Source organism: Haliaeetus albicilla, chromosome Z (genome assembly GCF_947461875.1).
Source record: "Haliaeetus albicilla chromosome Z, bHalAlb1.1, whole genome shotgun sequence".
NCBI classification, from domain to species: Eukaryota; Metazoa; Chordata; class Aves; order Accipitriformes; family Accipitridae; genus Haliaeetus; species Haliaeetus albicilla.
Genome location: NC_091516.1, coordinates 71,688,895 through 71,716,167, shown reverse-complemented (window position 1 = coordinate 71,716,167; position 27,273 = coordinate 71,688,895). Strand labels below are relative to the sequence as shown.

Genomic DNA, 27,273 nt, shown 5'->3' with positions numbered 1-27,273 from the left:
TGCTGTGTCTGACTTGATTTACTTGTTTATGTTATCCTGGTGTCTTTGCCAAGAGCATATAATGGATTGACTAAACAAGTAATGCTTGTGTGTTAGCCGACTGGGGTCTTTGTGTTACTACATCATTTGGCAGTGCAAAATAATCCTATTGAAATGTAGGCACACACATTTTTGCCAAATGAGGCCAAGCATGTAGTGCTGCCCATGGCCGGCCTCCTGCTTCATGCTGAGGCTTTGCCAATTTTGAGAAGACATGTAGTATCTAATCAACAAGAAGTGGGTCCGTGTTTTAGCCAGTATAAAGTCTTGAAGGACTGCGTTGTCCCATCAACTTCTCGTGAGCTAGTCTGAACCAGCAGAGTCCAGCTGGACTTCGCCGTAGTGACTTTGATCAGGCTTGGGGTGGTTTAGTGTCTCGGGGAGCTGCTGCCTCAGTGTGGTGGGCTGTCTTCTGGCTAGCTCTCTGCTCTGGAGGTGATGCTAAAGATGTTTCATGCAGATCATTTGAGATGCCCTGTGGGTGGCTGACCTACTTGCAGGGATTCTCGCTCCTGCCGCAGCCTTGATGGGAAGGGGCGCGTTGCCTGCATCTCCCTCAGATGAATGCTTGGGATTCTGGGAGCATCCCCACTTGTGCATGGAAATTATTGACATTCTTTTCAGCTGTATCAGTTCCCCAATGAGTTCACTTTGTGACTGCGCAGGTGCTTGTGCTGGCAAGGGAGCAAGGATAAGTGGCTGGGTAATGGCACGATTATTTTTCTAACATCATCTGAATGCCCATCAGTGTCCTTCAGGTCTGCAGCACAAGGCAGCTAACAAAGGCTGGTTTGGTGATGCTTAATAAAATGTATTAGTGCTGACAAGACTAAATTGCATGACATGATAGCATAAGTCATGTCTTGAACAGACATCAGAGTCATTAAATAGATTTTGAAAAGGCATAAAAGCAGCAGTCTGTAATATTATATTGCGCGCTCTTAATTTTTCTTAATAATATATGAAAATCAGTTCAGTCTGGAGCTTCCTGTCAAAAGGATTGACTCTGAACTAATGCAGGATGTCAGTTGGTAGAAGCCATACATCAGTACTACATCTGTGAAACTATATGTTTGTAGGAGCGCATGCTTAGCTGAAGCCTTATGTTCACTTACGCTATGGAACCACTTTTGAAGGCTTGCTGTTCTGTCAGAGAAAATAGTCTTGGAAAGCCTGTGGCAAAGTTTGCTGTTGGAAAACTTGCACAGAGGCTGGGCTGTGTGCTCTGTCCTCTGTCCGTTGTCTCTACAGACACGTTGTCTCTGTCCCTGGCAATGGTTCTTTAAACATCAGTAGGTACTTCGGAGTGCTGAACTGCTGCAGTGACTACTCTCACTTCTGTAGCAGTTACACCAGCTTTACTGCTTACGTGTTTATGTGATGGGGGCTGACCCTTGCAAGCAGCTGAAAAGAACAAGCGTGACACTTGGCTCCACAGCCACCAGCCGCCGGTCCAGAGGGACTGCGCTCCTGCACCTCTTACCGGCTGTGCTCTGGGCTCTTCTTCCTGATGAGAACACGCGGTGAATGAAGAAATTGCTCTGCTGGTGTGAAATGCTGCTTCCCCCACAGCAGGGCAAGGGTGAGTGTCCTTGATTGCATCAGCACCATCAGCCAAATATAACCAAAACAGGCCACTTGAAAGGCACCTGTAAAGTGATTATTACTCTCTATGTAAAGAAATACTTGTTCTTAGCAAAAACTAAATTGTAAAAGCCTGTACTTGACTCAGTAACAATTTTCCTGGTAGAATACACTCTTGTAAGAACTTATCATTATGGTTATTACTGGAATAATGTTAATATCTATGCAACGTCTGTAAACCCCATAATCTCTTGTCTTTGTTGCTCTCTGAATTCCTTGTGGGAAGACATTGACACAATGATCTGGAGGCCAGCACAGCTACTCTGCCCTGGGAGCTGCTGTAGCTCACCACACTCACTGGCTAGCTATTTAGCTGTTGGTGGCACAAAGTTGTGACTAGTGATTGTTGGTATGAGTATGTCCAGAAATTACCAAGCAAGAAATCCTGTTAAGAGGTGTCTGCCCTTGGACGGAGGGCCAGCAAGGCTTACCTGTGCTTTGGTGTCAGTAGGTTCAGCTCTGACCAGCCACACTCAGACTTGCCTAAAAAAATTACAGGTTCCATTAAGCAGAGGCAGAGAGAGGAGGTTAATATTTTATCATTTAAGGGGTTTTTACATATTTTTAGAAAGCACAATCTTTTCAGCAAGGGCATACTGATGATTTCTGTGGCTGGCAGAGCAAAATGATTGACAGCTGCAGAAGATACTCTTCTTGAAGAAATTCCAAGATGCGGCACCTGAAATGTGCTTCGGTCACTCTGGCAGCCTTATTTACAAGCTCATGTCTGTTTCTTAATATACTCGAGGATTCTAATACAAGCGCTCAGATACCAGTTCGTTTACACTTAACTATTTCTCACATCATTAGGGGTCACAATAACCTCTCACATATTTAATTAACATCCTTCAGCATTACAGAACTTCACTAATACCAGAATCTTCACTGTCAAAACTCAAAAATCATACAGACCAGCAAACTAACCTGATGGACTTGCACCCATGTAATACAGCCAAGGTTTTCACATCCAAGTAAATCCTTGTGATTTCTGTTATGTCAATTGGAAACTTTCCAGCCAGTTGGGATACTCGAGAGCATGCTCCCTTCCTATCTACCACCACAGCTACAAACCTTTCCTTGGTCAGCAGAGGTCTCATTAGAAGCTTCCCAAACACTTTCTGCTTCTGATGGGCAGGCATACAGTAATCAGCAAGGCTTGTGAATCAAAACGTATTGATAAACATGTCAGATAGATACTCTCTGAGGCATGAAGCAAAGGTCTTCCTTTAACTAGCCAGCATCAATAACTAATTAGTGAACATCTTCCAATAGCTATTATTGCTATCAGAGTATGGTTCATTTAACATCAAAAGAAATTCAAGCAGAGAATTCAGCATGAAGAACACTTGCCATGGGACAGAAAGAGAAGTACAGAGCGTACTGGATGAACTTTAATTCCCAAGCACAGGCTTTTCTCTGTGTATTTCAGCTCCCCCCTGCACCAGGCTTACGATGACGCCAACTGCTGCAGTCCCCTCTCATCTCTTAAGAAATGTGTTGGATTATTATGCAGCAACCTGCTCAGCTTTTATACAGGGTGAGAGTTGGAGAAAACAGTACATGGCTGCTCTCGGAAGTGCGGACTCATACACTTTCTTTTACTCTTGCCAGAAACCTTCCTGTGCTGTACAATAATGAAAGGTGAATTGAGCAGTTCAGGCACGTTATGGCTGATTGCTGTCCTGGGCTTTCCTCCAGAGGCTGTTCTCTGTCCATCCGTCCGTCCGGCTGCAGCACAGCGTTCACCGCCTCCAGGCTCGGCCACCTCTCGCAATGCGGCTGCCTGATGCACGCTGCTCCGCTTGTGCCCAGCTCGCTGGGAGGAGAGCGGTGAAGCTGTGCTGGGCACTGGTTGCCTTCCAAGATGGGTCTGGCTGGGCTGTGGCCTCCCTGCAGGAGGAAATATGGAGAAAGCTCCTCCTGGCCCATGGACGCTGAGACCCCCTACATGGAGCTTGGCGGAGGGAGGCTGTTGGGAGCACCGCCAGCAAGCTCCTGAGCTGGGAATGAGGCACTTTCCTCTTGCCTGTTGCAGCCCCCTCTCCTGCTCCGCTTACATCGTCGTTTCAGAAGGGCACTAGTTTCGCATCCATCGAGCAGCTGACGCTTTGTGTTATTTCTCCTCTCTTTTTCAGCGTCATTTCTATGGGCACGAGCGGCTGTCACTGAGACCTGAAGTGTGGTGGAAGCCTTTTGGGCCACACGAGGAAGGCTTTTTCCTTCCTGGGTGCAGGGATGCTGGACAGGCAGGCGGTGTACCCAGGCAGAGCCATAGCAGGGAGGTGCCGGATGATGCAGGCGCAGGATTTGTACCGGCTGAAGGTCCCAGGCCACCCATAGCGTCTGGCACCATCTTCAGTTTCTTTAAGAAGCAGGCAGCTGGCCAACAGGGAGGTAGAGGGCTGCCTCTGGTGCTCAGACCTTGTCCCTGGTCCGTCCCTCTTGGCTGGATGCGGAGACTTGTCTGGGTTTCGAGGCCAACGTTGCACCGTTAAGGGCATCTGCTCCTCAGAGCTGCCCCAGGACAGACACTGTGGGGATGGCTCAGGGTGAGGCAGGGCCAGGGTCCGCCGGCTGGGCTGCTGGGCAGGGGGAGCTTCGCCCCATCTTGCTGCCAAAGGCATTTGCCGAGACTGGGTAAACCTCAGCCCCGAGGTGGAAGCAGGTCCATCGTGTGTTTAGCCCGGGGGCATTTGCCCAGCTGCAGCACCACATTGGTGCTGTGGACGGGGGCATGCTAAGCCCACCCTTGCACAGACCCAGCCACCCCTGCTGCCAGGGCCAAGGCAAACGCCAACAGCGCGGAGGGAGCTGAGCTGATCTCGATGCCAAGGGACAGGGGCCCTTGTACAAACTCGCCTCTCAGCTGGGTGGATCAGCCGCTTGTGCCACTGTTCACCCTGGACATCACCGAAGGAGCTCAGGTGTCCTCCTGCGTGAGCCTGGCCACCACAGGGAGGTTCACCTGGCTCAGCCCAACGTAGAGTGCAAGCACTGAATGACAGCAAAAAAAAGAGCATTGAAGAGAGCAACGGGCTTGAGCTGGCTCCAGCCCACGTGCTCCCTCTCGGCGGCTGAGGACACCCAGCATGGTGGCAATTGAGCATCTGGAGACTGGTGATGGGCATCACGTTTCTATTGCAATCCCACCATATATCACAACTGCAGTACTGTGCTCGTACTGCAATTTCAGTACATTGCTATATCGCTCTGCTAAATCAAAATCCAATGTAACATCAAATGCCTACAGAGAAGTAAATTTGGTATTAAGCACCAAATCCTGTTTGTGCAGAGTATCTAAAAGAACACACTTGGAGGGTACCAGGCTCTGGCAGGCGCCAGTTGAAGGAGGTGGATGAGGGAGGGCACTGGTCAGGAGCTCAAGCCGGCATGGCTGGAAGCAGGGTGCCCATGCCCACCCACCCCTTGCACCCAGCAGAAATCCCAGTGATTCACCCTGGGATGAGGACAGCTTTTCAACCTTGCTTCAAGCTGCAAGGCACCATCTCTAATTATGCTTCATCCCTGGCTCCTCCAAAGCCAGAAGCTCCTGGGTTATGTTTATGTGTTGTGCTGTGGAGGAGATGGTGGGTTCTTGTGCCTGTGAGGCCAACAGAGCTGCTCCAGTCTCTGCGTTGGAGGAAACATGGGATGGAGGTGACTCGGTAGCAGCCAAGTGGCTGGTGCAGGTGCTGCGCTGCTGACAGACCTCGTCACTGCTCAGCAACTGGCCAAATGCACCAGGCGTGTGGTGTTCTGTGTCTCTGGGATGGATTCCCCTGGGGTCAAGTGAACCAAAATGTTCACTACTTCCCCCTCTCCACACCTCCCACAGCCTTGGAAACAAGGCAGAACCTTGTTTCGTATGTTGCTCTGAATGACAAAACCTGGGGAAAATAGTGATGAGGCTGGGAGACGATGGCTGCTCAAGAGCCACAGCTCACAAGGAACCTAAGTTCAGGTCTGCTTTTCATGATGTTCCCCAGCACAAGGACTGGGAGCATGTGGAGCTGGGAGAAGGCTGGTTTAAAACTGGTGAGAACACTTTCCACACCGCGCAGCGGGGGCATCTGCGGGGCTGGATGGGGCAGGTGGCACTGCGTGGTCAGGACTGGCAGGTCTGTGAACAGATCCTGCAGGCAGCGGACAGGGCTGTCCCATCTGCCTCATGGTCTAGGTGCCATGGAGGGCACGAGGACATGGGACTATGGCAAGGCTGACGTGTTCCCCCAAGCAATCTTGCCATCGCCGGGCAGGGATGGACCAGCTGGACCCCTGTCTTGTCCCCCCACCAGCCCTAGCAGGCTGCACTTGCCAAGGCTTCCCCGCCACCCCACAGAGGTAGAACATGAAAAGAAGTTAAATTGAACTGGCTTCATCATCATACATGTGTTCACACACCGGGAACACAAATTTGCAATTCACAGATGCGTCCAGCTGTGGCAGTGCTGTCGCTACAAGACTGGGCACAGGACAAGTCTCTGGTAGAACTCCAGCGAAGTAACATCAGTGTACTTGTTTAACACATGTTGCTGTCGATTTCAAAATGCAGCAATTCTATACATCAATCCTTGCCTTTCATTCTGAAAATCCCAGTTGGGTGTTTTCTTTTGCTGTGTAGTGACCTTTTCAGAACTGCTCCCCAAGTGCCGACTGCACAGAGGGATGGAAAAATTGCTGGTCTAGACCGTGAAGCTGCGACTGTAGCTCCTAACCAGAGAAGACTCCCCAGGGCTGCCAAAGGGCTCGGTTCCCATCTGAGGAACAGCAGACCCCTGACCTGGGCTTGCTTGCAGCAGAGTGGAAAGGACTGCTGCAGCTGCAGGGGACTCCAAGGAAAGCTGCCCCTTTCAAGCAAGCTCCCAGAGGAAGCAGGGTAATGCTGGGAAAGGGGCTCACTCACTCCTTATTCTTGGGAAGAAAACTTTGCAAACCCACAGCTAAGCCCCCTGCTGAATAAAGTGAGGAACAAGCTGCTCCCAGACGGCTTATGGGCATGCTCCCTACAGAACCGGGAAACATCCTTCTTGACCCCTTCCACCCCTGCAGCAGGAAGGTTCTTGGGGATCACGCTCAACACACACGCATTAAAAGCAGGATTTCTGACAAGCTTAAGAGTGTTAAATTCCTCCTGCTGCTACAATGCAATGTCACGGCCACCTTTCTCTTTTCCTCAAGGAAATAACATCATTGGGGCACGTTGCCCTCAAACAGGACATGGCAAGCAGCACAAGCAATCCAAGGAGCACACCTCACTGATGTTTTCACCAGCTGGAGCAGAAGCTTGCTGGGGGGGACTGGCAGGGAGAGATGGGCTCCAACACCCATTTATAGAAGTGGGACAGTCGCTGCAGGAGACGGAACCCCCAAAGCCCCTGAAATGTGCTCATCCAGGCCTCTCCTGGCAGCTAGAGGCTTGGCACCCACTCAAGTTTTCCTTTGCACCAACACGTCGTTGCATGTCTGGGAAAAAAATGAACCGGGGTGGGGAGTTGAGGCTGGAACCAGTGGAGGTGGGGGGGGTGGGTTGCAGAACCTCCCAGTGTGAATTCCAGTTTGCAATCCACTTTAGAACCATGCACAGAATTAGTTACAGCTACAAAAGGCAGAGCTGGAGACACCAGGGGAGCCATGCAAGCCTTTTTTTTTTGCTTTTCTTCAGACACCTGAAGAACAGAAACATCACGCCTTGGCGCAGATTCAACAAGACCTTTTTAACGCGTGCTTGGCAGGGGGCCGTCAGCAGCTCCCTTGGCAGCAGTGGGCCTATGCTGATCGAGCAATTACGTCTCCTCCCTTCCTGGCTACGAGCTGGAAGCTCAAGTATGGAATTGCCAGGGTCTCACTGTGACCGCAGGAGCCAGGTTTTGAGGACGGGCGCTGCGGCAGCAGCTCCCTTACAGTACGACACACGCTGGCGAGCAAAATACACAACATTCTGACACCGCAAGCGTTTCCTGAATTGGGGCCAAACACCATCCGTCGGCTGCTGTGTGCTGCGGTGACGTGACCGCGGGACCCGTTAGCCCCCCACCGCAGCACTGCGCGCTCCGCCATGTGCCTGGGGGCACCCCGTCCTCAAACAAAACGAGCACGACACGTTCACTGCTTCTCTTTAATGGCTACGGTGCAGTTCCCTCGCCACGGGCACCGCTGGCACGCTGCTGCAGAGGCGAGGAGGCACAGGGCTTCTGCAGGGGAAGGTAATGCCGAGTCCTGCCGCCCCACAGGAGAGGGGCTCTGGTGGTCACAGCAGCAGCTCGTGGGGCATGGGCTCACCTCGCAGCCCGGCGAGCAGGTTGTTGGCTGCCAGCACCGCCATGGTGCTCCTCGTGGCATACGTGGCGCTCCCGACGTGCGGCAGAATCACTGCAGGGGACAAGGGAGGGAGGTTGCTTGCTCGTTTCTTACCTTTGCTGACCTCTTGCAGCCTCTTTCAGGGGTCTTCCCGTGGTGGGGGCAACCTGGGTCCTGCACCAGCCGCTACTCTACCAGGAGCTGTCTTCAGACACGGAGCATGAAACCAAATCATCAGCCACTGAGGACTGGAAAAGACATCTGATAAATGGCTAACTGAGCTATTTTTTAAGAAGTCCTCCAGCCAAAGGCAGTCGGCCAAGAGTGGGTCCTCCTTTATGCACTCAGGTTTGGTACTCACCTTCCTGCACGGACCCAGAGCCAGTGGTAGATGTAAAATACTATCCCTGCGGCAGACGAACATGTAGTGAAATTTGCACGCTGTTGCCTGATTGCCACACAGCCTTAGGAGGTTCTGCTCACCGACAGGCGTGAACCAACACATATCAGGGCAAGAACCTGAAGACTGTTGTGAAACAACGTGTTTTACAGACCCCTGGGTGCACTGGTAAGGTACATGTGGAGGGAAAAGGCCCCTGCTGAACAGAGCTGGCACACTGTAGCACAGTCAGGGCAGGCATTTTTGTCCACCTATGTGAAAAGGCTCCTTTTATGCAATGCAAAGGAAGGAGCCAAAGATGCTTTAGTGGAAAATTATTGTAACATTAGTAGTGGAGAGCACTTGCCCAAGGTATGGATAAAAGCCTGCACTGCAGTCTCTGTTCTGTTACAGACAGCATCTACAGGCAATGCAGAAGCCTGAACATCCAACATGCTGCTGCCCTGGGAGGAGAAGGCTCTCCCAAGAAGGACTGTGGGGCCACGTAGGTCCTTTCTTTCTCCCCCAGTCAAGAACCAGCCTGGGTTCCTTGTTCGCTGTCAAAGTTAATGTCAGCACTGCTTCCTCCTCTACTTATGCCGTGTACCTCCAGCTGCTGAAACTATTTGGCAGTTTTGGGTGAAATCTCTGAACAGTTTCAGAATCATCAAAGCCTCATTCCTGTGAAAATAAATACGTATGTATTTATTTTTGTCTTGCCTGGTGTTGTTCCAGAGCTCTAAGATCTCTGAAGTCCTGCAAGTATTCCCAGAGAGTGTCCGCTTTTATCATTTCTCACTGCCTACTAGGGGAACTGAAGCAAATAAAAAATAGCTTTTAGCAAAAAGATAAGCAAGGCAACAGCTATGAACTTGTATTTCAGAAACAGACACTCAGTCATGGGCAGTTCCAAATTTTCATGGATGTTTTTATGGTTTCTTTTTGGAGCAGACTTTTCCGACTCTGAAAACCTCCTTCCTGGAGAGAGGACACACTGCTGCTGCCTGCACAGCCACTCCGGTACTTTGCCCACGCAAGTGAAGATGCACACACCAGATCTCATGCTTGGGGTGCAGCTTGAGCAGCCAAGGCACTTGACTGTGCAAGAAAAAGCTGTTCTAGCCCGGCTTGTGCCATCAGCTCTCAGCAGGGCAAATCCAAGCATTCCGGTAGGAACAGGCACCCCACCATTGCACCGGTGATGGGGTCGCAGACAATCGCAGAGGTTTACTTTCTAATGAGAAAGCAGTGCCTTCTCTGTGTTGCATTTCTGTCTCTTTTCTGCCTCGAGGGATACAAGCGAGCCTGTCTGGCTTGTGTCCAAGTCAGTCCCGCTCAGTTACTGGTCTGACCCGCACGCTCCCTGTGTGGAGGAGGAGAGGAAAGCTCCTGGCCCTGCTTTACGGGCCAACTTGCGCATTGAAGGCAACACGAGCAAAGGCACTGAACACAGCAGGAGCTGTCCCTAACCCGTCCCAAGCCGCTGGCCAGCCTGTGGTGCCTGTGCGGATTGAGCTGCGCTGGTGAGTGGCAAGGCCATGGGAAAGAGCCCCCCGCACAGCCCCTTCAGTCTGCAACAACAAGGATCCCAAGAAAACACTGAGGGCTGCTAACGTCCTGCGCTAAAACATCATCCAGCCCGACGTGGCAGCCCTTGGCAAGCTTTCAGGAAAGCAACGGTGAAACTAACAGTGATCAGCTATTGCCCCTGGTTGCAGGCGCTCCTGCCTCCGCTCCAGCAGCCTGGCGATGCTGAAGCACAAGAGCAGCTGAAGCACAAGAGCAGCCGAGCACACCCCTTCCTCACTGACCTTCCTCACCTGACCTAATCTCCTCCTCTGAAGACATGCACTAGTCCTGGGATCAGCACCTTCCCACCTGCCTGATACCCACTACTATCCGGAAAATAGGCTGCCTGAGCTCGCCAAGCTCCACTTTCCCAGCAAAAGTTGCCTTGGGCTGTCCAGGAGATGCAGCTAGACCATCTGCAAAGAAACCTCTGCTCATCCCAAAGCGTGAGCACTTGGTGGCCTCTTCAGCTCGAGGCTGTCTAATTTGCTGACATCTGCTGGGGAACGTGGATGTCATGACACAGCCAGCACTTAAACAAACTGTGCTTCGGAGCACACGTGCTGAACCTGTGCCTGGCAGCCCAGGCTCACAGTGGATGGGCTAGCTGGCGAGTCCTGCAGTGGTTGCAGCGCTCTCGAGGCTGAGATCCCTCTAGGCAGGCTTAGCACCCAGCTTTTTAGCCACATGGGAAGCTTTTCTAGCAGAATATATGCCCAGGAGCTTAGACAGTACCAGAGCTTGGCAAGGCATGAGCAGGGATTTGGTTTCTCATTCAGGCACTTGCTGGTATCAGACTCCCCCATGAATTTCACCCCATGCCTCAGCCCATCGAATGGAGTTCCATTAGGAAGGTGTTATAAAATGAGCTGATCTCAACTGCTTTCTGTAGAACTAAAATACCTCCCACACTTGTATTACATCATGTTGATGAGGTCTTCCCCTCTAGCAGCTGTCTGCATTGTACGGCGGCTACCTACAGTCTGCTTAAATACACTTGACCTTCCTGTCCTTCCACGTTTCAGTGCTTGTTCGCACTGGCAGGCTAACGGGCATGGGGAATCCTTGTTATGCCAGCTAGCAGGTCCCCAGCCATGGGCACACAAGGCACCCAAAGCAGGGGCTTGACCACCCAGCTGGCCACTTACCACAATTCTTGAGGGAGAGCAGAGGGTGGTCAGTGGGCAGCGGCTCCGGCGTCGTGACATCCAGCCCCGCTGCTGCAATCTGGCCGTGAGCCAGAGCATCGTACAGGTCCTCCTGGTTCACCACGGCCCCCCTGGCAAACACAGAGAGAGAAAGGCTCGCGCTGCTGCTGAGGGGTCCCGTGGGCTCTCGGAGGCACGCAGCCAGGACACGGGCCGCGTGGGACAGCCTGCGTGGTGGCACCCAGGTCCCCAGGGCTGCCTGAGCGGAGGTCAGACCCTCTCTGGATGTACCCGAACCTCCCAGCGCAACGATCTGCTCCTGCTCCAGGCTGCCCACCAGCAGGGAGAAAAGCCAGGTACCCGAGCACAGGACGACCCTGGAGCAGCCGCGGAGGGAGGTGCAGGTAGCCCGAGGCATCCTGAGCGGCTGCGTGGATGCTGCGTGTTGGGCCACACGGGTTCTGCCCTGCCACAGTGCTCCGCAAGAAGGCAGCGGGAATGGGAGGCTACCACGGGACTTGGCCAAGGAGCCCCGTTGCGGCTGCCTCTGTCCCAAGAGCAAGGCTTCTGGCAGTCGCAGCGCTCTCCCAGGCAATCCCCCAGCCTCACCCTCCCGTTACCCAACAGTCACCCGTTCGTCCATCCCAGCCGGGTGGGACGTGGGGCCCTGAGGAGGAGACAGAGGCTGTAGCCCCCTGAACAACTTATCCTGCCTTTGACTTGATCTCAAGAGACCTTGGGCTGGAGGGAGTGGGCCATGCACTGGGCGAACATGAAGGCTGTACATGCTGTCTGGACTCCCAGTGGAAGCACATCTCACAGCCTACCAGATCCCCCCCTGCAACCACAGCTGTCGGCAGGGTGACAGTCGACCCCCCTGTGCAGGAGACTGGGTTGCAATTACCTGCTGGTGTTGACGAACACAGAGGTCTTCTTCATTCTGCCAAAGAAGTCCCTGTTGCACATTCCCTGGGTGGCCGGAGTCAAAGCACACGTCACCACAACGAAGTCCGACTCTTCAGCCAGCCTCATGAGTGGGACTGAGTGGGGAAACACAGGTCACAGCTCTGCTCAGGGACCTCACCAACACACCTGAGCAACCCTCTCCTCCCTAAGGTTTGCCAGCAAGCAAGTGCTGCTCTGGAGAGATCTGGCTGACCCTTCTCCAGAGGTGGGGAGACACGAGGACCAGCAAACACCCAACAGAAACCACGCACATTCCTACAGATACCACTGCAGTGTTTTGTTTCACTTTTGAATTAAAATCAAGCCAAAGGGGAATCTAGCGATGCTTTGGCCATCTGGCCCAAAGGAGGCTCTGGTATGTATTGCATATTTAGACAGCAAAATACGGCGGCAGCAGCAGTTTATACCAGCATTAAACCTCTCTACACAATACCTACAGATAATGACTTGTGCCACTTTTCATTCCTGGAGGTGAAAGGAAAATGCAAGGAGCTGACAAGTTCTGCCAATGACTTTGTGCAAAAAAGGTACCAGCTGGAAATGTGCTGGCTTCAGAGTGAAAAATTAGCACCTGATGCAAGTCTTGGGACTCTAACAGGGTCACAGAAAAGTCCTGTTCAGCAGCTAGGAGACATTCCCAGGCTTGGCTGGACCGCGACATTCATTTTAAAGCAGGAGGTTAAAGCTGATGTTTGTTTCCAGCAACCAACACCAACTCTCAGTGAAGATCTGCAGTCAGCCTCAGCCCATCCCTTCCTCCCTGCAGGATGTCTCTGTACCCATCCATGGGCGATGGTCCACAAGACCCAGGAGAAACAGCCGCAGTCCACAATTACAGTGGGCGGTCAGTTAGAGCCCAGGTGTGTCCAGCCTTCTGGCTGGAATCGCCCAGCTCAAAGGAGGCAGGTTTCCCTCCCTGCCATCCACCACCGCTGCATGGGAAATGTTTGGGATTCACCATTCCCTCCTTTGCTACCCCCACAGTGGTTCACGGCAGCTACACCGAGGAGACACCAGCCGCAGTGCTCCCTGCTGCCCTGCACCGGACGACCCGACCGCTGCCCCTGCTCCTGGTGTTTTCTTACCAAACTCAGCTTCAAACTCTGCAGCAGTCTCTGGCTTCGGGCAACTGCCAGTGTACAAAAACTTCTTGACCCCAAATGGCTTTAGGCGGCGGGCAACCGCCTGTCCTAGGAGCGAGAGAGAAGGCTGTCCAGCCGCTGTGCCAGCGCCTGCACGAGGCGTTTCACACAGAGACGAACACCAGGCCGTGGGGGTCCGTCAGGCCTCTTCAGGGGGTCCGTCCTTCGGCAAGCTGGCGCTCGGTGTGGCTTGACAGTGCCGCAGCGAGCAGAGCACATCGCTTGCTAAAGGGTCGCTGTGGTGGGATCGCTCCTGCTGGGCTGCTTCCAAGCCTGCAGCATGGGGGGGCATGGGGTGGGTGGGTGGGGTTGGATGTCTTCTGCTGCTCCTCACATAAGCAGGAATGAATGCCCTGCCAGAGTAAAACTGCAGAAAGGGAGCTGCAGGACGTTAAACCTGAAGGTACCCTAGGGAGCAAACTGGAAAGTGAGAAAAGAAACAGCCATCTGCTGACAAAGTCCACAGCTGAACGGATAACAAGCGCATCATCTTGGACTTTGTCAGGGCATTTGTTTAATGAAAATCAAGGGGACAACGTCCAGTTTGCTGTGGCATTCAGATGTAGCAGATGCGTTTGAATGCTTTAAACTTCTAAGGTTTACGCCTGATGGGTCAAGACCGCTGTTCACAGTGGCTCTACACAGCTCCCCTTTTTGTTCTCATAGATTTTAAAGAGGTGAGCGCTGGAGACACCACCTTGGCTGAACCTTGAAAACTACCCTGCCATCACGGGAGACACACAAATCTTGCGCCTGACCTGCACTTACCTATTCTCCCCAGTCCTATGATGCCCACCGTGCTGTCAGACAGACCGTAGCCACACATCCATAAGGGCTTCCATGTTGTCCAGCCACCACTAGCAGAGAGACCGAGATAGAAAGAGATGTCAGACAGCAGCAGGGTAGAGCCTGCTCATACCCCAGAACAGCATTTTGGCAAGTACACCCGAGAGTACAATGCTGAGGGCGGCGAGCCCCTGTGGCACAGACAGTCTTACAGCCAGCCTCTCTGAGGTTCCTGGTTCAAGTGAGCTCGGCAGTCTCCCGCAGGAATCTGCTTGGACCTCGGGTGCGCAGCAGCAGCAGCCTCGGGACTGATTTAATTTAGGCGCTGCTAGCCACAGCCCCGGAGTGGCTGCCAGTCAGTGAGCTTCGGACAGACCTTCCATGTGTGCTGCCCTCGAGGGGTCGGCGGTGGCCTTGGATGCCCTCTCCTGCAGGTCCTCTACCTAGCACACGGAGGGGACTTCTGCCCCTCTCGCAGACCCTAAGCAGCATGTCTCCAAACACTCATGCAACCGCAGGGGGACTCCGTCTTGGCCTGCAAGATGTTCGGTGCAAGCCGGGTGAAACTCTGGCTTCAGCCCTGTTTTACCTGTCCAGCGTGGCACACTTTCTACCTGCAGCTCTTGACCCAGGGGCTGCTGGGCTCAGAAGCCAGCCCTTGCTCCAGGTAGCAGCTGCGGATACTCACTTCTTTACCTGCTCCACTGCCTCCGGCAGCCGGCGGCACGCAGCCAGAAGTAAAGCTACGGAGAGCTCTGCGGTGGCGTCAGTCAGGACATCGGGGGTGTACCCCACGCGGATCCCTCTGCAAGGCAAGCGCAGGTCTCTGGGGCAACGCTGCCAGCCTTGGGGGGCTACCTCAAAACTTCTGGGCAGGTTGATGGTGCTACACCTCTTCTAGGTATCTGCAGTACCACGTGCAAGAGGACATCCCTTTTGGTTCCTCAGCCCTTCTTCCAGCTGGGGTGGGGTTATCCTAGCCTTACCCTAGCATCCAAAGGCTCCTACAGCCCCAGGTGGGTTGGGGGGGTGACCCTAGCCATACGCTCGCAAGAGGGAGGTGCAGCCCCACGCTCCACGGAAGCCCACCTGCACCAAAGTGACCTGCAGCTCTGCCACCCCAAGAGCGGGACGAGCTCTGAGTTTCGCCCTCCTTCCCCACCGCCTCCCCCCCACACCCCCTGGCTGGGGTCCATCCCTCACAGGGTTTAGGGCGAGGGGCAGAGCGGGCGATGGTTACCGCTTCTTGATTTCCTCCAGGGCAAGGTGGTCAAACCCCACGGACATGGTGCTGATGACTTTCAGGCCCGGCCCTGCAAAACACCATCAGCACATGGCTGCCCAGCGTCGCTCCCCCCCTCCAGGGGGGGGTGTCCGGGCTGGTCCAGGAGGAGATGGGGACCAGAGGAGAAGGGGTCCAGGGCTGCAGCCTGCACCCACCGGCAGCATCCAGCACCTCGCGGTCGATGCGGTCAGAGAGGAGGCAGAGCAACCCACGCTTCCCCGCCACGCCTGCCAGCAGCTCGGCTCGCGGCACCGGCTCCTCTGAGTCCCACTGCTGGACACGGCACCTGTCGCCGGGGGGGCGGTGGGTGATAGCATATTTCCATACATTCTGTGTGGTATGTCTAAACATTTTGATGGTTTTAATATTCTGAACCAGCTGTGGAAACTGGTTTGCTGCTAGGTGACTGTAAAAGTGAGATTTGCTAAATAATTATTAGAAATCTTATACTAACATTATGATTGAAACAATAGACAAAAGTATAGCCAAGCAATTAACTAGTAGAGGTAGTTATTCCTAAGTTTTGCAGTTCTTTGCTCTTATGACTAGATGTTCCTGTACGCTAGATGAGAACAATGCTGAAACTGACCACGTGTGATTGAAACTGCGTTAAGCTTCAAGATCAAAGAGCAAGGACAAGAATAAAGACTTCAGGGACAGCCAGCAAGAACTTCAAATGGGTCGGTGGTCGCAAAAGCAGCCCTTCGACTCAGACGGATCCTTCATTGCGCATGATCGGATGTAGGCAGTACTAAGATAATCAGTTGCAATCATTTTTATGTATATGTATACTAATATACAATTAGTTATTCTATACAACCCGTTAGTGCTAAAGCTGTGGCATGCGCGCTAGGTGGAATTATCCCCTGCGCACCCCGCGCTGCAGTAAAGAATGCCTGCTTTCTAAAGCTCCAAAACGAGCCTTAGGGAGTTTATTCGACCGGCTTTTTTGGTATCAGGGGGGTCCGTCATCCCACCGCCACCGGGACGGGAGCCGGACCGACCCGGCCCCTACCCCGGTCCCGGTCCCGGTCCCGGTCCCAATCCCGGTCCACGATCCCGCACTCACCCGCCGGCCTGCGACAGGACCCGCAGTCCCTCGGCCGGGATCCGCCGCGTCACGAACACCGCCATGACCGAACCGACGACCGGACCCGCCGCCGCAGCAGCAGCGACCCCGGGCGGCCGCTCCGCTCCGCTCCGCTCCGGTCCCGCCCGCCCCTTCCCGGTGCCGGGCAGCCCCCGCGAAGTGCGGGGTGGAAGGGAGAGCGCGGCGAGAAAGGGCGGCCGGAACGCTTTTGGAACCCACCCGTGTGAGTGCACGCGTGGGGCACCCAGAACGCTTTTGGAACCCACCCGTGTGAGTGCACGCCACCCAGAACGCTTTTGGAACCCACCCGTGTGAGTGCACACGCGGGGCACCCAGAACGCTTTTGGAACCCACCCGTGTGAGTGCACGCATGCGGCACCCAGAACGCTTTTGGAACCCACCCGTGTGAGTGCACACGTGGGGCACCCAGAACGCTTTTGGAACCCACCCGTGTGAGTGCACGCCACCCAGAACGCTTTTGGAACCCACCCGTGTGAGTGCACGTGTGGGGCACCCAGAACGCTTTTGGAACCCACCCGTGTGAGTGCACACGTGGGGCACTCAGAACGCTTTTGGAACCCACCCGTGTGAGTGCACGCGTGGGGCACCCAGAACGCTTTTGGAACCCACCCGTGTGAGTGCACACGCGGGGCACCCAGAACGCTTTTGGAACCCACCCGTGTGAGTGCACGCATGCGGCACCCAGAACGCTTTTGGAACCCACCCGTGTGAGTGCACGCCACCCAGAACGCTTTTGGAACCCACCCGTGTGAGTGCACGCCACCCAGAACGCTTTTGGAACCCACCCGTGTGAGTGCACGTGTGGGGCACCCAGAACGCTTTTGGAACCCACCCGTGTGAGTGCATACGTGGGGCACCCAGAACGCTTTTGGAACCCACCCGTGTGAGTGCACGCGTGGGGCACCCAGAACGCTTTTGGAACCCACCCGTGTGAGTGCACGCCACCCAGAACGCTTTTGGAACCCACCCGTGTGAGTGCACGCATGCGGCACCCAGAACGCTTTTGGAACCCACCCGTGTGAGTGCACACGTGGGGCACCCAGAACGCTTTTGGAACCCACCCGTGTGAGTGCACGCATGCGGCACCCAGAACGCTTTTGGAACCCACCCGTGTGAGTGCACGCCACCCAGAACGCTTTTGGAACCCACCCGTGTGAGTGCACGCCACCCAGAACGCTTTTGGAACCCACCCGTGTGAGTGCACGCATGCGGCACCCAGAACGCTTTTGGAACCCACCCGTGTGAGTGCACGCGTGGGGCACCCAGAACGCTTCTGGAACCCACCCGTGTGAGTGCACGCCACCCAGAACGCTTTTGGAACCCACCCGTGTGAGTGCACGCATGCGGCACCCAGAACGCTTTTGGAACCCACCCGTGTGAGTGCACGCGTGGGGCACCCAGAACGCTTCTGGAACCCACCCGTGTGAGTGCACGTGGAGCGCCCACGCAGGGGCGGAGCAGGAGCCGTGCAGGGCGTGCGTGGGGAGAGGACACGAGGCCCGGCTGCTAAACCACCCCCCCATGGAGACCTGACAGCCTCTGCAGCTCCTCCGTCCCACGAACATCGCCTTTTCTTTGGATTTGAGGTGGGCGTTCAGGGTGCGGGTGGACCCAGCAGCCCGTCGTGAGAGCGCGGTAAACGGTCGTAAATTTTCAGGTGTGGGTTTCCCCCTTGCAGCGAGCTTTGCCGTGCCTGCTGAGAAGAACAGCAGCCCGTCTTTCCCTTGGGAACCAGCTCGTTGGAGGCCTGGGTGGAAGGTGGCACTCCGTACCATGCCACAGCCTCAGAGGAACCCTCCACGCCGTGTAGCTGCTCCTGCCAGCACCCGTTGTGCTGCGGTCGGTGCTTGGGTGGGTGGCAGGACCCCAGAGCCAGGACCCAGCAACACCTCTGCCCCATGCCGAGTCCTGCAAGGTCTGCTGGAGGGTCTCTCTCGAAGCCATTCCACATGCAGCCTCCCACCCCCTGACTTGCACAGGACAAGATGTTCCCAAGCCCTACCACTGGCCGCAGGAGGGAAAGGCTCCCGGCCTTTTGAGACGCTGGATCGGTGCCCTGAAGCAAGGTTCTGTGGGTACCCGGACTGCCTAGCCTGGAGGTGGGCATCCTGCAGGGCAGGAGCAGCAGCCTGGCTGGGATGCTGACGGGGAAACATTTAAGGATGGGAGAGGGGGAAGGTTGGACTGCATCATGGAGCAGGAGATGGGACCTTTCCATAGGCCTTTTGGAGGTCAGTAACTCCACTGGGCTTGGTGTGGAGACTGCAAATCCCAAGAAATGGAGTACTGGTGGAGAGCAGAGGAGACCTACCCATTTTGTTACAGCTTGGCGACGTCTGCATTCAGAGCACACCTGCTGCCGATCTGCCTGCCTGCTCTGTTCCTGCGAGCTGGCAGGGGACTGAAATTTACAAGAGTCCTGCAGGGCTTTTAAAAGATTTTTTAAACCTAAGATGATGTTTTAATAAAATCTGGCTGGATTCTTACAGATGTCAACGTGCTGGTGGCTCAGAAAAGCAGAGCAGGCAAATGGAAGGACAGACAGAACAAACTGTTGGTGTGCATCCCTCTGTCAGTCATTCACACGTGTGTGTGTGTGTGTGTGTGTACAGGCACGCATGCAATGTGGAGGGCCAAGCAGCCCTTGGTTCCAGGGGCCACCCTGGTGTGGATGATGTATACATCATCCACACTCATACGTGTATATGTGTGTATATATATTCACATATATTTATTTGGGTTCCTTTAGACTTTTTTCAAATTCCTTGCAACATCAGGGTATTTATTATCTGTGAACCCTGGCATCTTCTCCAGAACTGGCAGAGGGGCTAATACCAAATATTGCAAACTATGACACCGAACTCTGTCCATCATCACGGTGATAATTTCATACCTTTGTACAAAAAGTACCACTGTAATACTATAACATGTAACGCTATGTAATATCGTCACCAACCAGCCAAAGGCCTGGTAATCTAAGTAGGCAAGGTGGGGCAAGAACTACATCAACCAGCTTTTAGACATGGCTTTGTGCCAGCGTCATTACAGTGGGGTTGGTGATGACCTATACCACTTTTGTGGGGAGATAATGGGTTTCTGGACCAGCACACAGGGTAACAGGTCCTCCCAGATTCTGTCTTGCTGTGGTCACCCAACATGGTCTCTGACTAGAACTGTCTTCTGAGCTCTGATATCTTTCACTTCTATCTCCTGAGGCATCATTTAAGCACTTTTCTCTTTGCTGGCCGAGGAGGCACAGAGGAGCCATGATGATACACCCTGCTGGGACCCCTCCTTTATCTCTAAGCAGTGTGAACCTCCTCCAAAGGAAGAGTGAGAACAACTGATGCTACAACTGTGAGTGAGCTGGCAGTTGATGCTACAGGTATAGGGTAGTGTTTTAGGATTAGAGTTTCCACCTCAGAGCTGCCAGTGACTACTTTGGGAGGTTTCTAAAGGCCAGAGGTAGAGAGTAAAGCCTCTCCCAGTGCTAAACAGACTTTGCTTGTTAATAGCCAGATTTAAATTTGCTGGAGACTTGATCTGAACCTGCTTTATCATCACAAAGTGAACACAGCTAAGTATAGGAGTGGGTGGGTGAGGAACCAAAAGAAAACATGAGCTTGTATAGGAAGGTGGAGTAAAACAGGTGTGTTACCTCTGGGAATGAGCACAGAATCATACCAGTAAAGAAAACACATCTGTGGACAGAGGGAAAATGGAGTTTAACATCCCAGAACATCTATCCAGGATTCCCTCTGCTGCTCCACTGCAGGCGCTCCACAGGCTTCTGCCACGCGAGAGATGGGGATGGCTTGCAGCACCCCTGCCCAGGTTTTGAGTTTAGGAAGAGGATGATTTGCAGGGAGAGGCTCAGGCCCCGTGAATCCCATCCGGCAGCTGTGATACGACCATGGGGCAGAGTGAACCGGGGTTCACTGCGCCAGCCCTGTTGGGAAAACAAAGGGTCTATCCACTACGGGGTTTCTTCCTCGTCATTGCCCTGGGAGGTAAGACCCTTCGTTATCTGATGGCAGCTTTAACAAGAGAGCTGAAGTGCACAACCATCTGATCTTAATGAGAATTTTATAGTAAACTCAGAGGCCAGGGACTTACAGTGCTTTTCTCTGGCATGGATCATCAGTGCTATATGAGTTATCAGCTTATCTAATGAAACTCTACTCTACTGGTGGGATTTTCCTTTATCGTGATGCATGTCTGCTCCCACCGTCAGTATGTTGTCAGATTATGCCAGCAGAATCCATTTTATTTTTTAATAATTGCTCAAAAGTTTATTTTATTTTATTTTATTGAGCTGGGTTATCATTAGAGCTGACATCCTATCTCCCTCCCTGATCATGTAAGGATTTGTGTCAGGAGTATATGCTCTCCAGCATGACATCTCCATGCTAATCTTGCAGCGCAGTGGCTGCAAGGGCTTTCCTTTTCCCTTTCCTCCTGCCCTGTCCTGCTCATCCAGGTGAACATGGTGGGGTCGCTCATTCGGGAGAATGTGCCACAGCTGCCAGTGCTCCGTGTTGCTGGACACGGCAACACGCACAGTGGCAACTTTTGAACGCCTGGCCAGTTCCTCCAGTGGCACCAGTATGAGCAAAATGGAGATCCCCAGAGAGGATTTGTTTACAAAACAAAACACACAATGCTGGCAAAAGTGTGGTTTTATCGATACGCTTAAATGCACAGAGCACCTGTAAACTGTCTCCTTAGCTGTGTGGCTTCAGATTCAAAGTCTTTACTATAAATGTGCAGAAACCCTTTCCTGGAGTACCTGGGCTTGTCATCACCCTCCTGTGCCACTGGTTCCAGCCACAGGCACGCAGGGGTCTCAGGACCTGCTCAGCAAACACAGCCTGTGTATGGTCTAAGGTGTCTCAGAAAATCACTGCTCGGTGGTAAAAGCTTGTGACAACATGATCTGGGCAAGGACAAGGGAATATGTGCTCCCCGGCATGCAGCTGGCCGTCAGCTCCAGCGGAACGAAGCCAGCCTCTCATGACAGACCTGAGGATATTTTGCTCTCAGACTCAGCCCCACTCCTTTGGATCACGTCACTCGCACCGTTTGGTGACAAAATCCTTTTGCACCATACGAGCCGGTGGCAGTCCAGCTCTACATGCCTGTTCGCTTCGCAGGTCACAGCCCACCAGGGTGAGAAACTTGCTGCCTCTTGGAAAGGTGATAGCTCCTCGGTCCCTCTGGAGGCAAGGTTGCTGTCAGTGCTGTGCTCGTGCACTGCATCTTACAGGGGTCCTCTGTAAGCCACAAGGTCCCTGAGGCTGGAGGCACCTCCAGAGGTCACCTTGTCCAACCCCTGCTCAAAGCAGGGTCACCTAGAGCCAGTTGCCTAGGGCCGTGTCCGGCTCAGGTTGGGATATCTCTACAGACGGAGGCTCTACAACCTCTTCGGGCAACTGGTTCCAGTGTTCAGCCACCCTCAGAACAAAAAAAGCATTTTTCTTCTGTTTCAGTGGAATTTTCCGTGTCAAAGGAGATGCACATCTTACCAAAGTGTTCCCCGGGGATGAGGACAAAGGGGGTGAAGGCACTGACCGGGTGTCTCATAAGACTTGAGTGTGTGACACAGCCCTCCCCTCCACAGGGTGCTGGCAAGGTCCTGTCCCTCTACATGTCCACCTTTCACCCTGATGGCTCTAGAAATGTGGCTCACACCTCCAGACACAGAGTGCAAATCAAAGTGGTCCAACTTTTCCAAGCCCTCGCATTTTTTTGAGCCTGCAATTTGGAGGAGGAGAGAGAGCACCCGATGCCATTTCTTTGCATGTGTGTATGTGGGTGCAGTCTTGGTACCTCGCCTTCCAGTGCGGGGTGTCAGGACTATCTGCTGATACACATCCCCTCCCTCCCTGCAGGGATGAGGGTTGTAAAGTCTGCCCGCCTCTGTAGGCTCTTCCCAAATGTGCATGAAACCTTCATCCACTTTCATCCCAGCCTGGCAGCAGTCCCGCTTGCTCAAGCTGGGCAGAAGGAGGGAGACCAGGGCCAGGCTCCCTGCGAGGGACAGAGGGATGGATGCCTGCCTGCAGCCGCTGCCGGTCCTGCAGGTGCGGTGCTGCCAGTCTGCCCACTGAAGAAGTGCCCAGCCACCTGGAGCACCAGCCAGCTCCTGCTCAGCCAGCGCTTGTGGATGTAGGAGGAAACTGGGAGAACTGGAGGGGCTGGGGCAGGACCGTGAAGCAGGGTCTGGGAGAAAGGGATGGGGGTTGCATGGGGGCAGCTGTTGGGAGGTGGGAAAGTCTATAGGAGATCAGGCAGGAGACCGTACGGCACATCCAGAGGGGTGTCCAGCTGCCCTGCCGCTGCAGGGACTGAAGCAGTTTGAAGCCACCACCGAGGCAGACCTGCTTGTCCCTGGAGGGCAGAGAGCAGCAGCTTCGTGGCTGCATCGTCTCTCCCCACCATGGACGCTCCCATCCCACCGCCTGCTCCCAAGGCTGGCCTGTCCTGGCTGCTTTTGACCTTTCAGAGCAGGGGTATCAGTAAGGCACCCCAAGAAATAACCCCTATTAATTAGCAATTCACCTGTACGCAGAAATTGTGCCCTTTGCAAATCACAGGCAGTGACTATTTCTAAGCCTGAACAGTCTCTATGTGCAAAGTGTTCAGTCTGCTTGTGACCCCTTTGTTGCCTGGCTTGAGGGCAATGCCACAGCCATACGCAGAGAAGGAGCTTGGTTTTACGCTGGATGCCATTCAACCTAACATTGTCTTCTTCTTGTCCCATGGGACAAACTGGATAGCAATTCCCAGCCTCCCATTATGGTGTTTTATAGATATTACATACAGGTATGTGTGTATAAAGAACCACAGGCACACATAAATGCGTGATTTATATTCAGTATTTTCTGTATTTCCTCTAATTCCCTTCTTTTGGTGAAATGCCAGCCTGCGCTGCCTGTCCACATCACCCCCTGGCCAGCCCTTCACTCACTTGTGCATGCCGTGAAGGTGAATACGTCAGGTTTAGCCATGGTATCTTTAGCCATCACAGTATTCTCATCTCACCTTTTCCTTTGGAATCGTTTTCCTGCTGTGTTTGAGCCGTTGCCTCCTTGGTCACGGCAGGCCAGTAACATGAGTGGTTTTGGGAAGGCCAGCAGAGCCATCCTGCTGCCTCTGCCTGCTCCTCACAGCTTTTCACCTGCCTCTCTCCTCCACCACCACCTCTTCCACCGGCCAGCCTTTGCTGGCTCCTTCTGAAATGCTGCACAGTGTCCATCAGTCTGCTTGACCTGGGGATGCCTTGTAGCATTTCCTTGCTCTACCATGCTTTGCTTCACCCCAGAGTTTCAGATGGTTAAACTAATTAATTGGTCTTTCATCTGTGACCAGGCATCTTTCCTGTTATCTGGACACCCTGGTGAAAACTGAGCTGTAAATTCTGTTTTTACCATCTGGTTTGTTTCAGACAGACCTGCAGACCATTTTACCCCTGGGAAGCTCTGCAGAGCTCTGCAAAACCTTTCTGAAAGCTGAAATGAGAGAGATGAATGGATGCCACATCTTTCTCTGCTTGCTGGCAGGTGGCTGGGCTGCTGCTGGAGGAGCAAGGATGCCAGGTATGTCCCAGCCAGGTCTAGAGCCAGCTTTTCTTTTCTTCTGTGCAAACTTGCAGGGGTTTGCCTTCGCAGCTAGCACATCGATGCTGCCACATCTGGAAAAGTCTTGCCATGTGAATAGCCTCTCCGAACACTGTTTTCACATTTCCCCTGTGCGAGGCTGTTCGATTCCCAGCGCTTTGCTTTTATTTTTTTTTCCTGCCAGTGGGCTTGGTGCGAAGAGAGCCAGCTGGCCGTCTGAGTCAGGAGGCAGACATAGGAGATGTGTTCAAGCTTCACCCAGCCTCTGTGAGCCGTGGGCCGCTGCCAGCAGGGCCATGGAGCTGCCGTGAGCTGAGCAGCTGCCTCTGCCAGTGACTCTGGGGTGCGTGATCCACCAGAGGAGGTGGAAATATCACCCTCTTGGGTACAGCAGGAGTTCAATGCGATTTTAGGAGTGCGTGTCAGGGCAGGATGAAAAAAGCCGCTGGCTTTCACTATATGAAGGTGATGTACTTTGAAATACAAGTGACCCCTGGCAAAGCTTGCAGCTCCCAGAGGATGCAGGAGTGTGGAGGTGTGGCAGCTCCTTGCAAAAAGCCAGCAGAACGGCTGGGTGTCCATGTCTGTCCATCCCATACAATCCTGGCCATGCATTCTGGGTTTTGAGGAGGAGCTGTGGCTCTCCAGGGAGCACCGGGGGTGAGAATCGATTTCCCACAGGTTTACGTCAGCCTGGACTAGAAAAGCACTTGCCAGAGGAGGGGTGGCGCGACCAAATCCAGCCAAACCTATGCCCACCAAATTCATTGGTCACTTCTCAGAGCAAAGCCTGTTTGTTGGGATCCAGCTGGTTAATTAATAACTCTGCTGCGGGACGTGGCTGTGTTCCCATTTCGGGATGTGCTGTTATGTCCCCAGGGGCAAAGTCAGGCACCAGCAGTGGTGCTGGCTCCTGGAGGAGGAGGGCACCTGTACGCCTGAGCGACACGACCTGCGCCGGTGGCTCTGCATGCCCCTTTCCCACAGGGAGCGGGCCTGGGACGGCTTTCCCGCCTGGACCCCCTTAGCAGTCCCTGCCCCATGCCATGGGGAAAAGGGCTGGATGTGCTGCTGCTCGCCCATGCACTGCTCACCTCCTCTTCGCCTCCCCGGGGTAAACGTGGTCATGTCCCACCGCGGTGGTGCTGACTGCTCTCAGGTTGCTTTCCTGCCACTGCACGAGAGCCAGTGTTGTCACTGGCTTGACAGTGGTTTGCAGCCCCTGCCTGGGTCTATTCCTGACAAAACTGGTAATCTTCTGCGGGAAGGGGCTGCCCTGAGCCAGAACTGGCCAGCCCAGCAGCACCACGGTGTGTCCCCAGCAGAGCAGGACCTCATCAATCGGCCTCGTCGCTGCACACATAGTCACTGACTCTCCTGGTGCAGGGCACCTTCCTTGCCAAACAATGTCCTCATGAGGTTGGAAGCCCACCCACTGCTGCGGGATGGGCTCGCTGGTGTGCTGCACGGTCCTCCGTCCTCCATCAGCATGGCTGGTGGCTTCCCATCACCCCTGCCAGTCCCACTGCTGCCTCCGGGGCTGCATCTCCTCCAGCAGCAGATACACAGCCCGGCGATCCCGGGCACTTTTGTTGGGAATTCTGAGCAGGACCAGGGTCACCAGAGTCCTGTTGCTTCATGTGGCTGCTGTGGAGGTGGGACTGTGGAAAGGATCAGATACTCACAAGCCTATGTGTTAATTTGCTTAGCAAGTGCCTTTGGCCCCTTTATCCCATAAATGCTGGATTGCTGCATAGGGTGATGGCTGGACAAAGCTGCCTGAAGGTCTTATGGCCCTTGTAAGGGCAGTGAAGAGGCATCACGGAGGCAAGGACCCACAGGGGTGTGCTGGGACAATAGGCTTTTTGCTCCATCAGTCATTTTTCTTGTCATTGCCAGTATCTCTGGTGATGGGAAGAGTTTGGTCTACGGAAGGCCCTCACGTTGTGGTCCCACAGGCTCTCCTGAGGCATCAACGCTCATCTTTCTTTCCTCCCTCCCAACCCTGTGTCTCCAAGCTCTGCTCTGTACCACCTCTTGGCACTTACACGTGTGGAGGTGGGACTGCCCTGTCCCATGGAGAGCCAGAGCCCTTCGGGGTCGCTCCTCCAAATACACTCATTTCCCACTCTCCTCCTTATGGCCCCTGGATCTCCAAGATTCCCTCCTCGGACAGAGGGACCCGGAGCTGCAGATGGGACTATACTGCCTGTCCAGCTGGAGCCTGAGGCCAGCAGGAGCCCAGCTTTTCCCATCCCATCCCAGTCTAAGCTTCCTCCTGTTGCTGCTCCGGCTCGTCTAGCCGTGCGCCCGTGTCCCGATTTGCCTCCCTGTGCTTGCAGCAGAGGCAACTCATCTCCTCTGTGCAGTTTGCACGGCCGGGGATTTTACATGTGGGACACAACATGCAGGGCACTGCTGTTTCGGGCTCTGTGATGTTCGGAAGTCTATTAGCCAGATGAAAGTCTGCCTTTACTGGAGGGCAAACGTGTACTTAGGCTGTTAGGCTATTACCACAAGATTATTTTTAAAGCATTTTCAGAGGTTTCCCGGAGGAAGGAAAAACATATTGTCTCCATTAGGGACTTCAACCACACCAGTTTCTTTAATCTTTCTTAAGGGATAGCTAGGATTTTATATTTAGGAGCAACCAAAACCTTTGGACGATGCTATCCTAAGGAGCAATATTTTAATTTTCCTTTCTTAAAAGAGACAACTGCCATCTTTAAAAGAAGGCTTAAAGCTCTACCTGGAGAGAACTCATGGCAGACAGATCAAACTCAGCACCAGTTGCCTTTCTGCAGTGACCTGGCCGGACCCGGGCTGCCGTGCTGCGTCTTTGCTGGCCAGGGGCTGGCGGAGCAACCGGGCAGCTCCTGGGGGCTTCCCTGCGCTGAATCCTGCCCTTCTTTCCCATTTCCAGGTGGCTCGATGGACAAACCCAAACCATCACTGGCTGCTTCCCTGCTGGGCTGTCCAGGAAAGGTGGTGGAGGTCTAGCTTCTGGATTTTCACAGCCAGCAGCCGTTTTTGGGGAGACTCCTCCATGGGGCAGGGATGTGACCGACCAGTACTCCCAGTGGGGCCCAGATGGTTGGCAGGAGCGAGTAGACGAGCAAGTTCCAGTTCTGGTCATGAAGCTGCCTGAGCAGCCGTCCCCAGACATGCATGGGGAGCACCGTCTTCCAAACTGGCTGGGCCAGCGCTGAGGGCAGGGGATGGTGACCCCCCCGCCAGCACGGTGAGAGGGACGGGTGTCCTGGGTGGCAGCACTGGCTCTGCCCGGCA

At 53.9% G+C, this 27,273-nt stretch overlaps 1 protein-coding gene across 1 annotated transcript; it reads right to left on the bottom strand.

Moving 5' to 3' along the window:
* Positions 1-7,784: 7,784 nt before the first annotated feature.
* On the bottom strand, positions 7,785-16,433 carry GRHPR (glyoxylate and hydroxypyruvate reductase). Its single transcript, XM_069776594.1, has 9 exons — positions 16,325-16,433; positions 15,411-15,541; positions 15,211-15,283; positions 14,659-14,775; positions 13,953-14,041; positions 13,128-13,232; positions 11,981-12,116; positions 11,077-11,207; positions 7,785-8,052 (listed from the first exon to the last, which is right to left on the bottom strand). Exons 1-9 carry the CDS (start codon positions 16,387-16,389, stop codon positions 7,931-7,933), a joined length of 969 nt encoding a protein of 322 aa, XP_069632695.1. The 5' UTR covers positions 16,390-16,433; the 3' UTR covers positions 7,785-7,930.
* Positions 16,434-27,273: the final 10,840 nt, after the last annotated feature.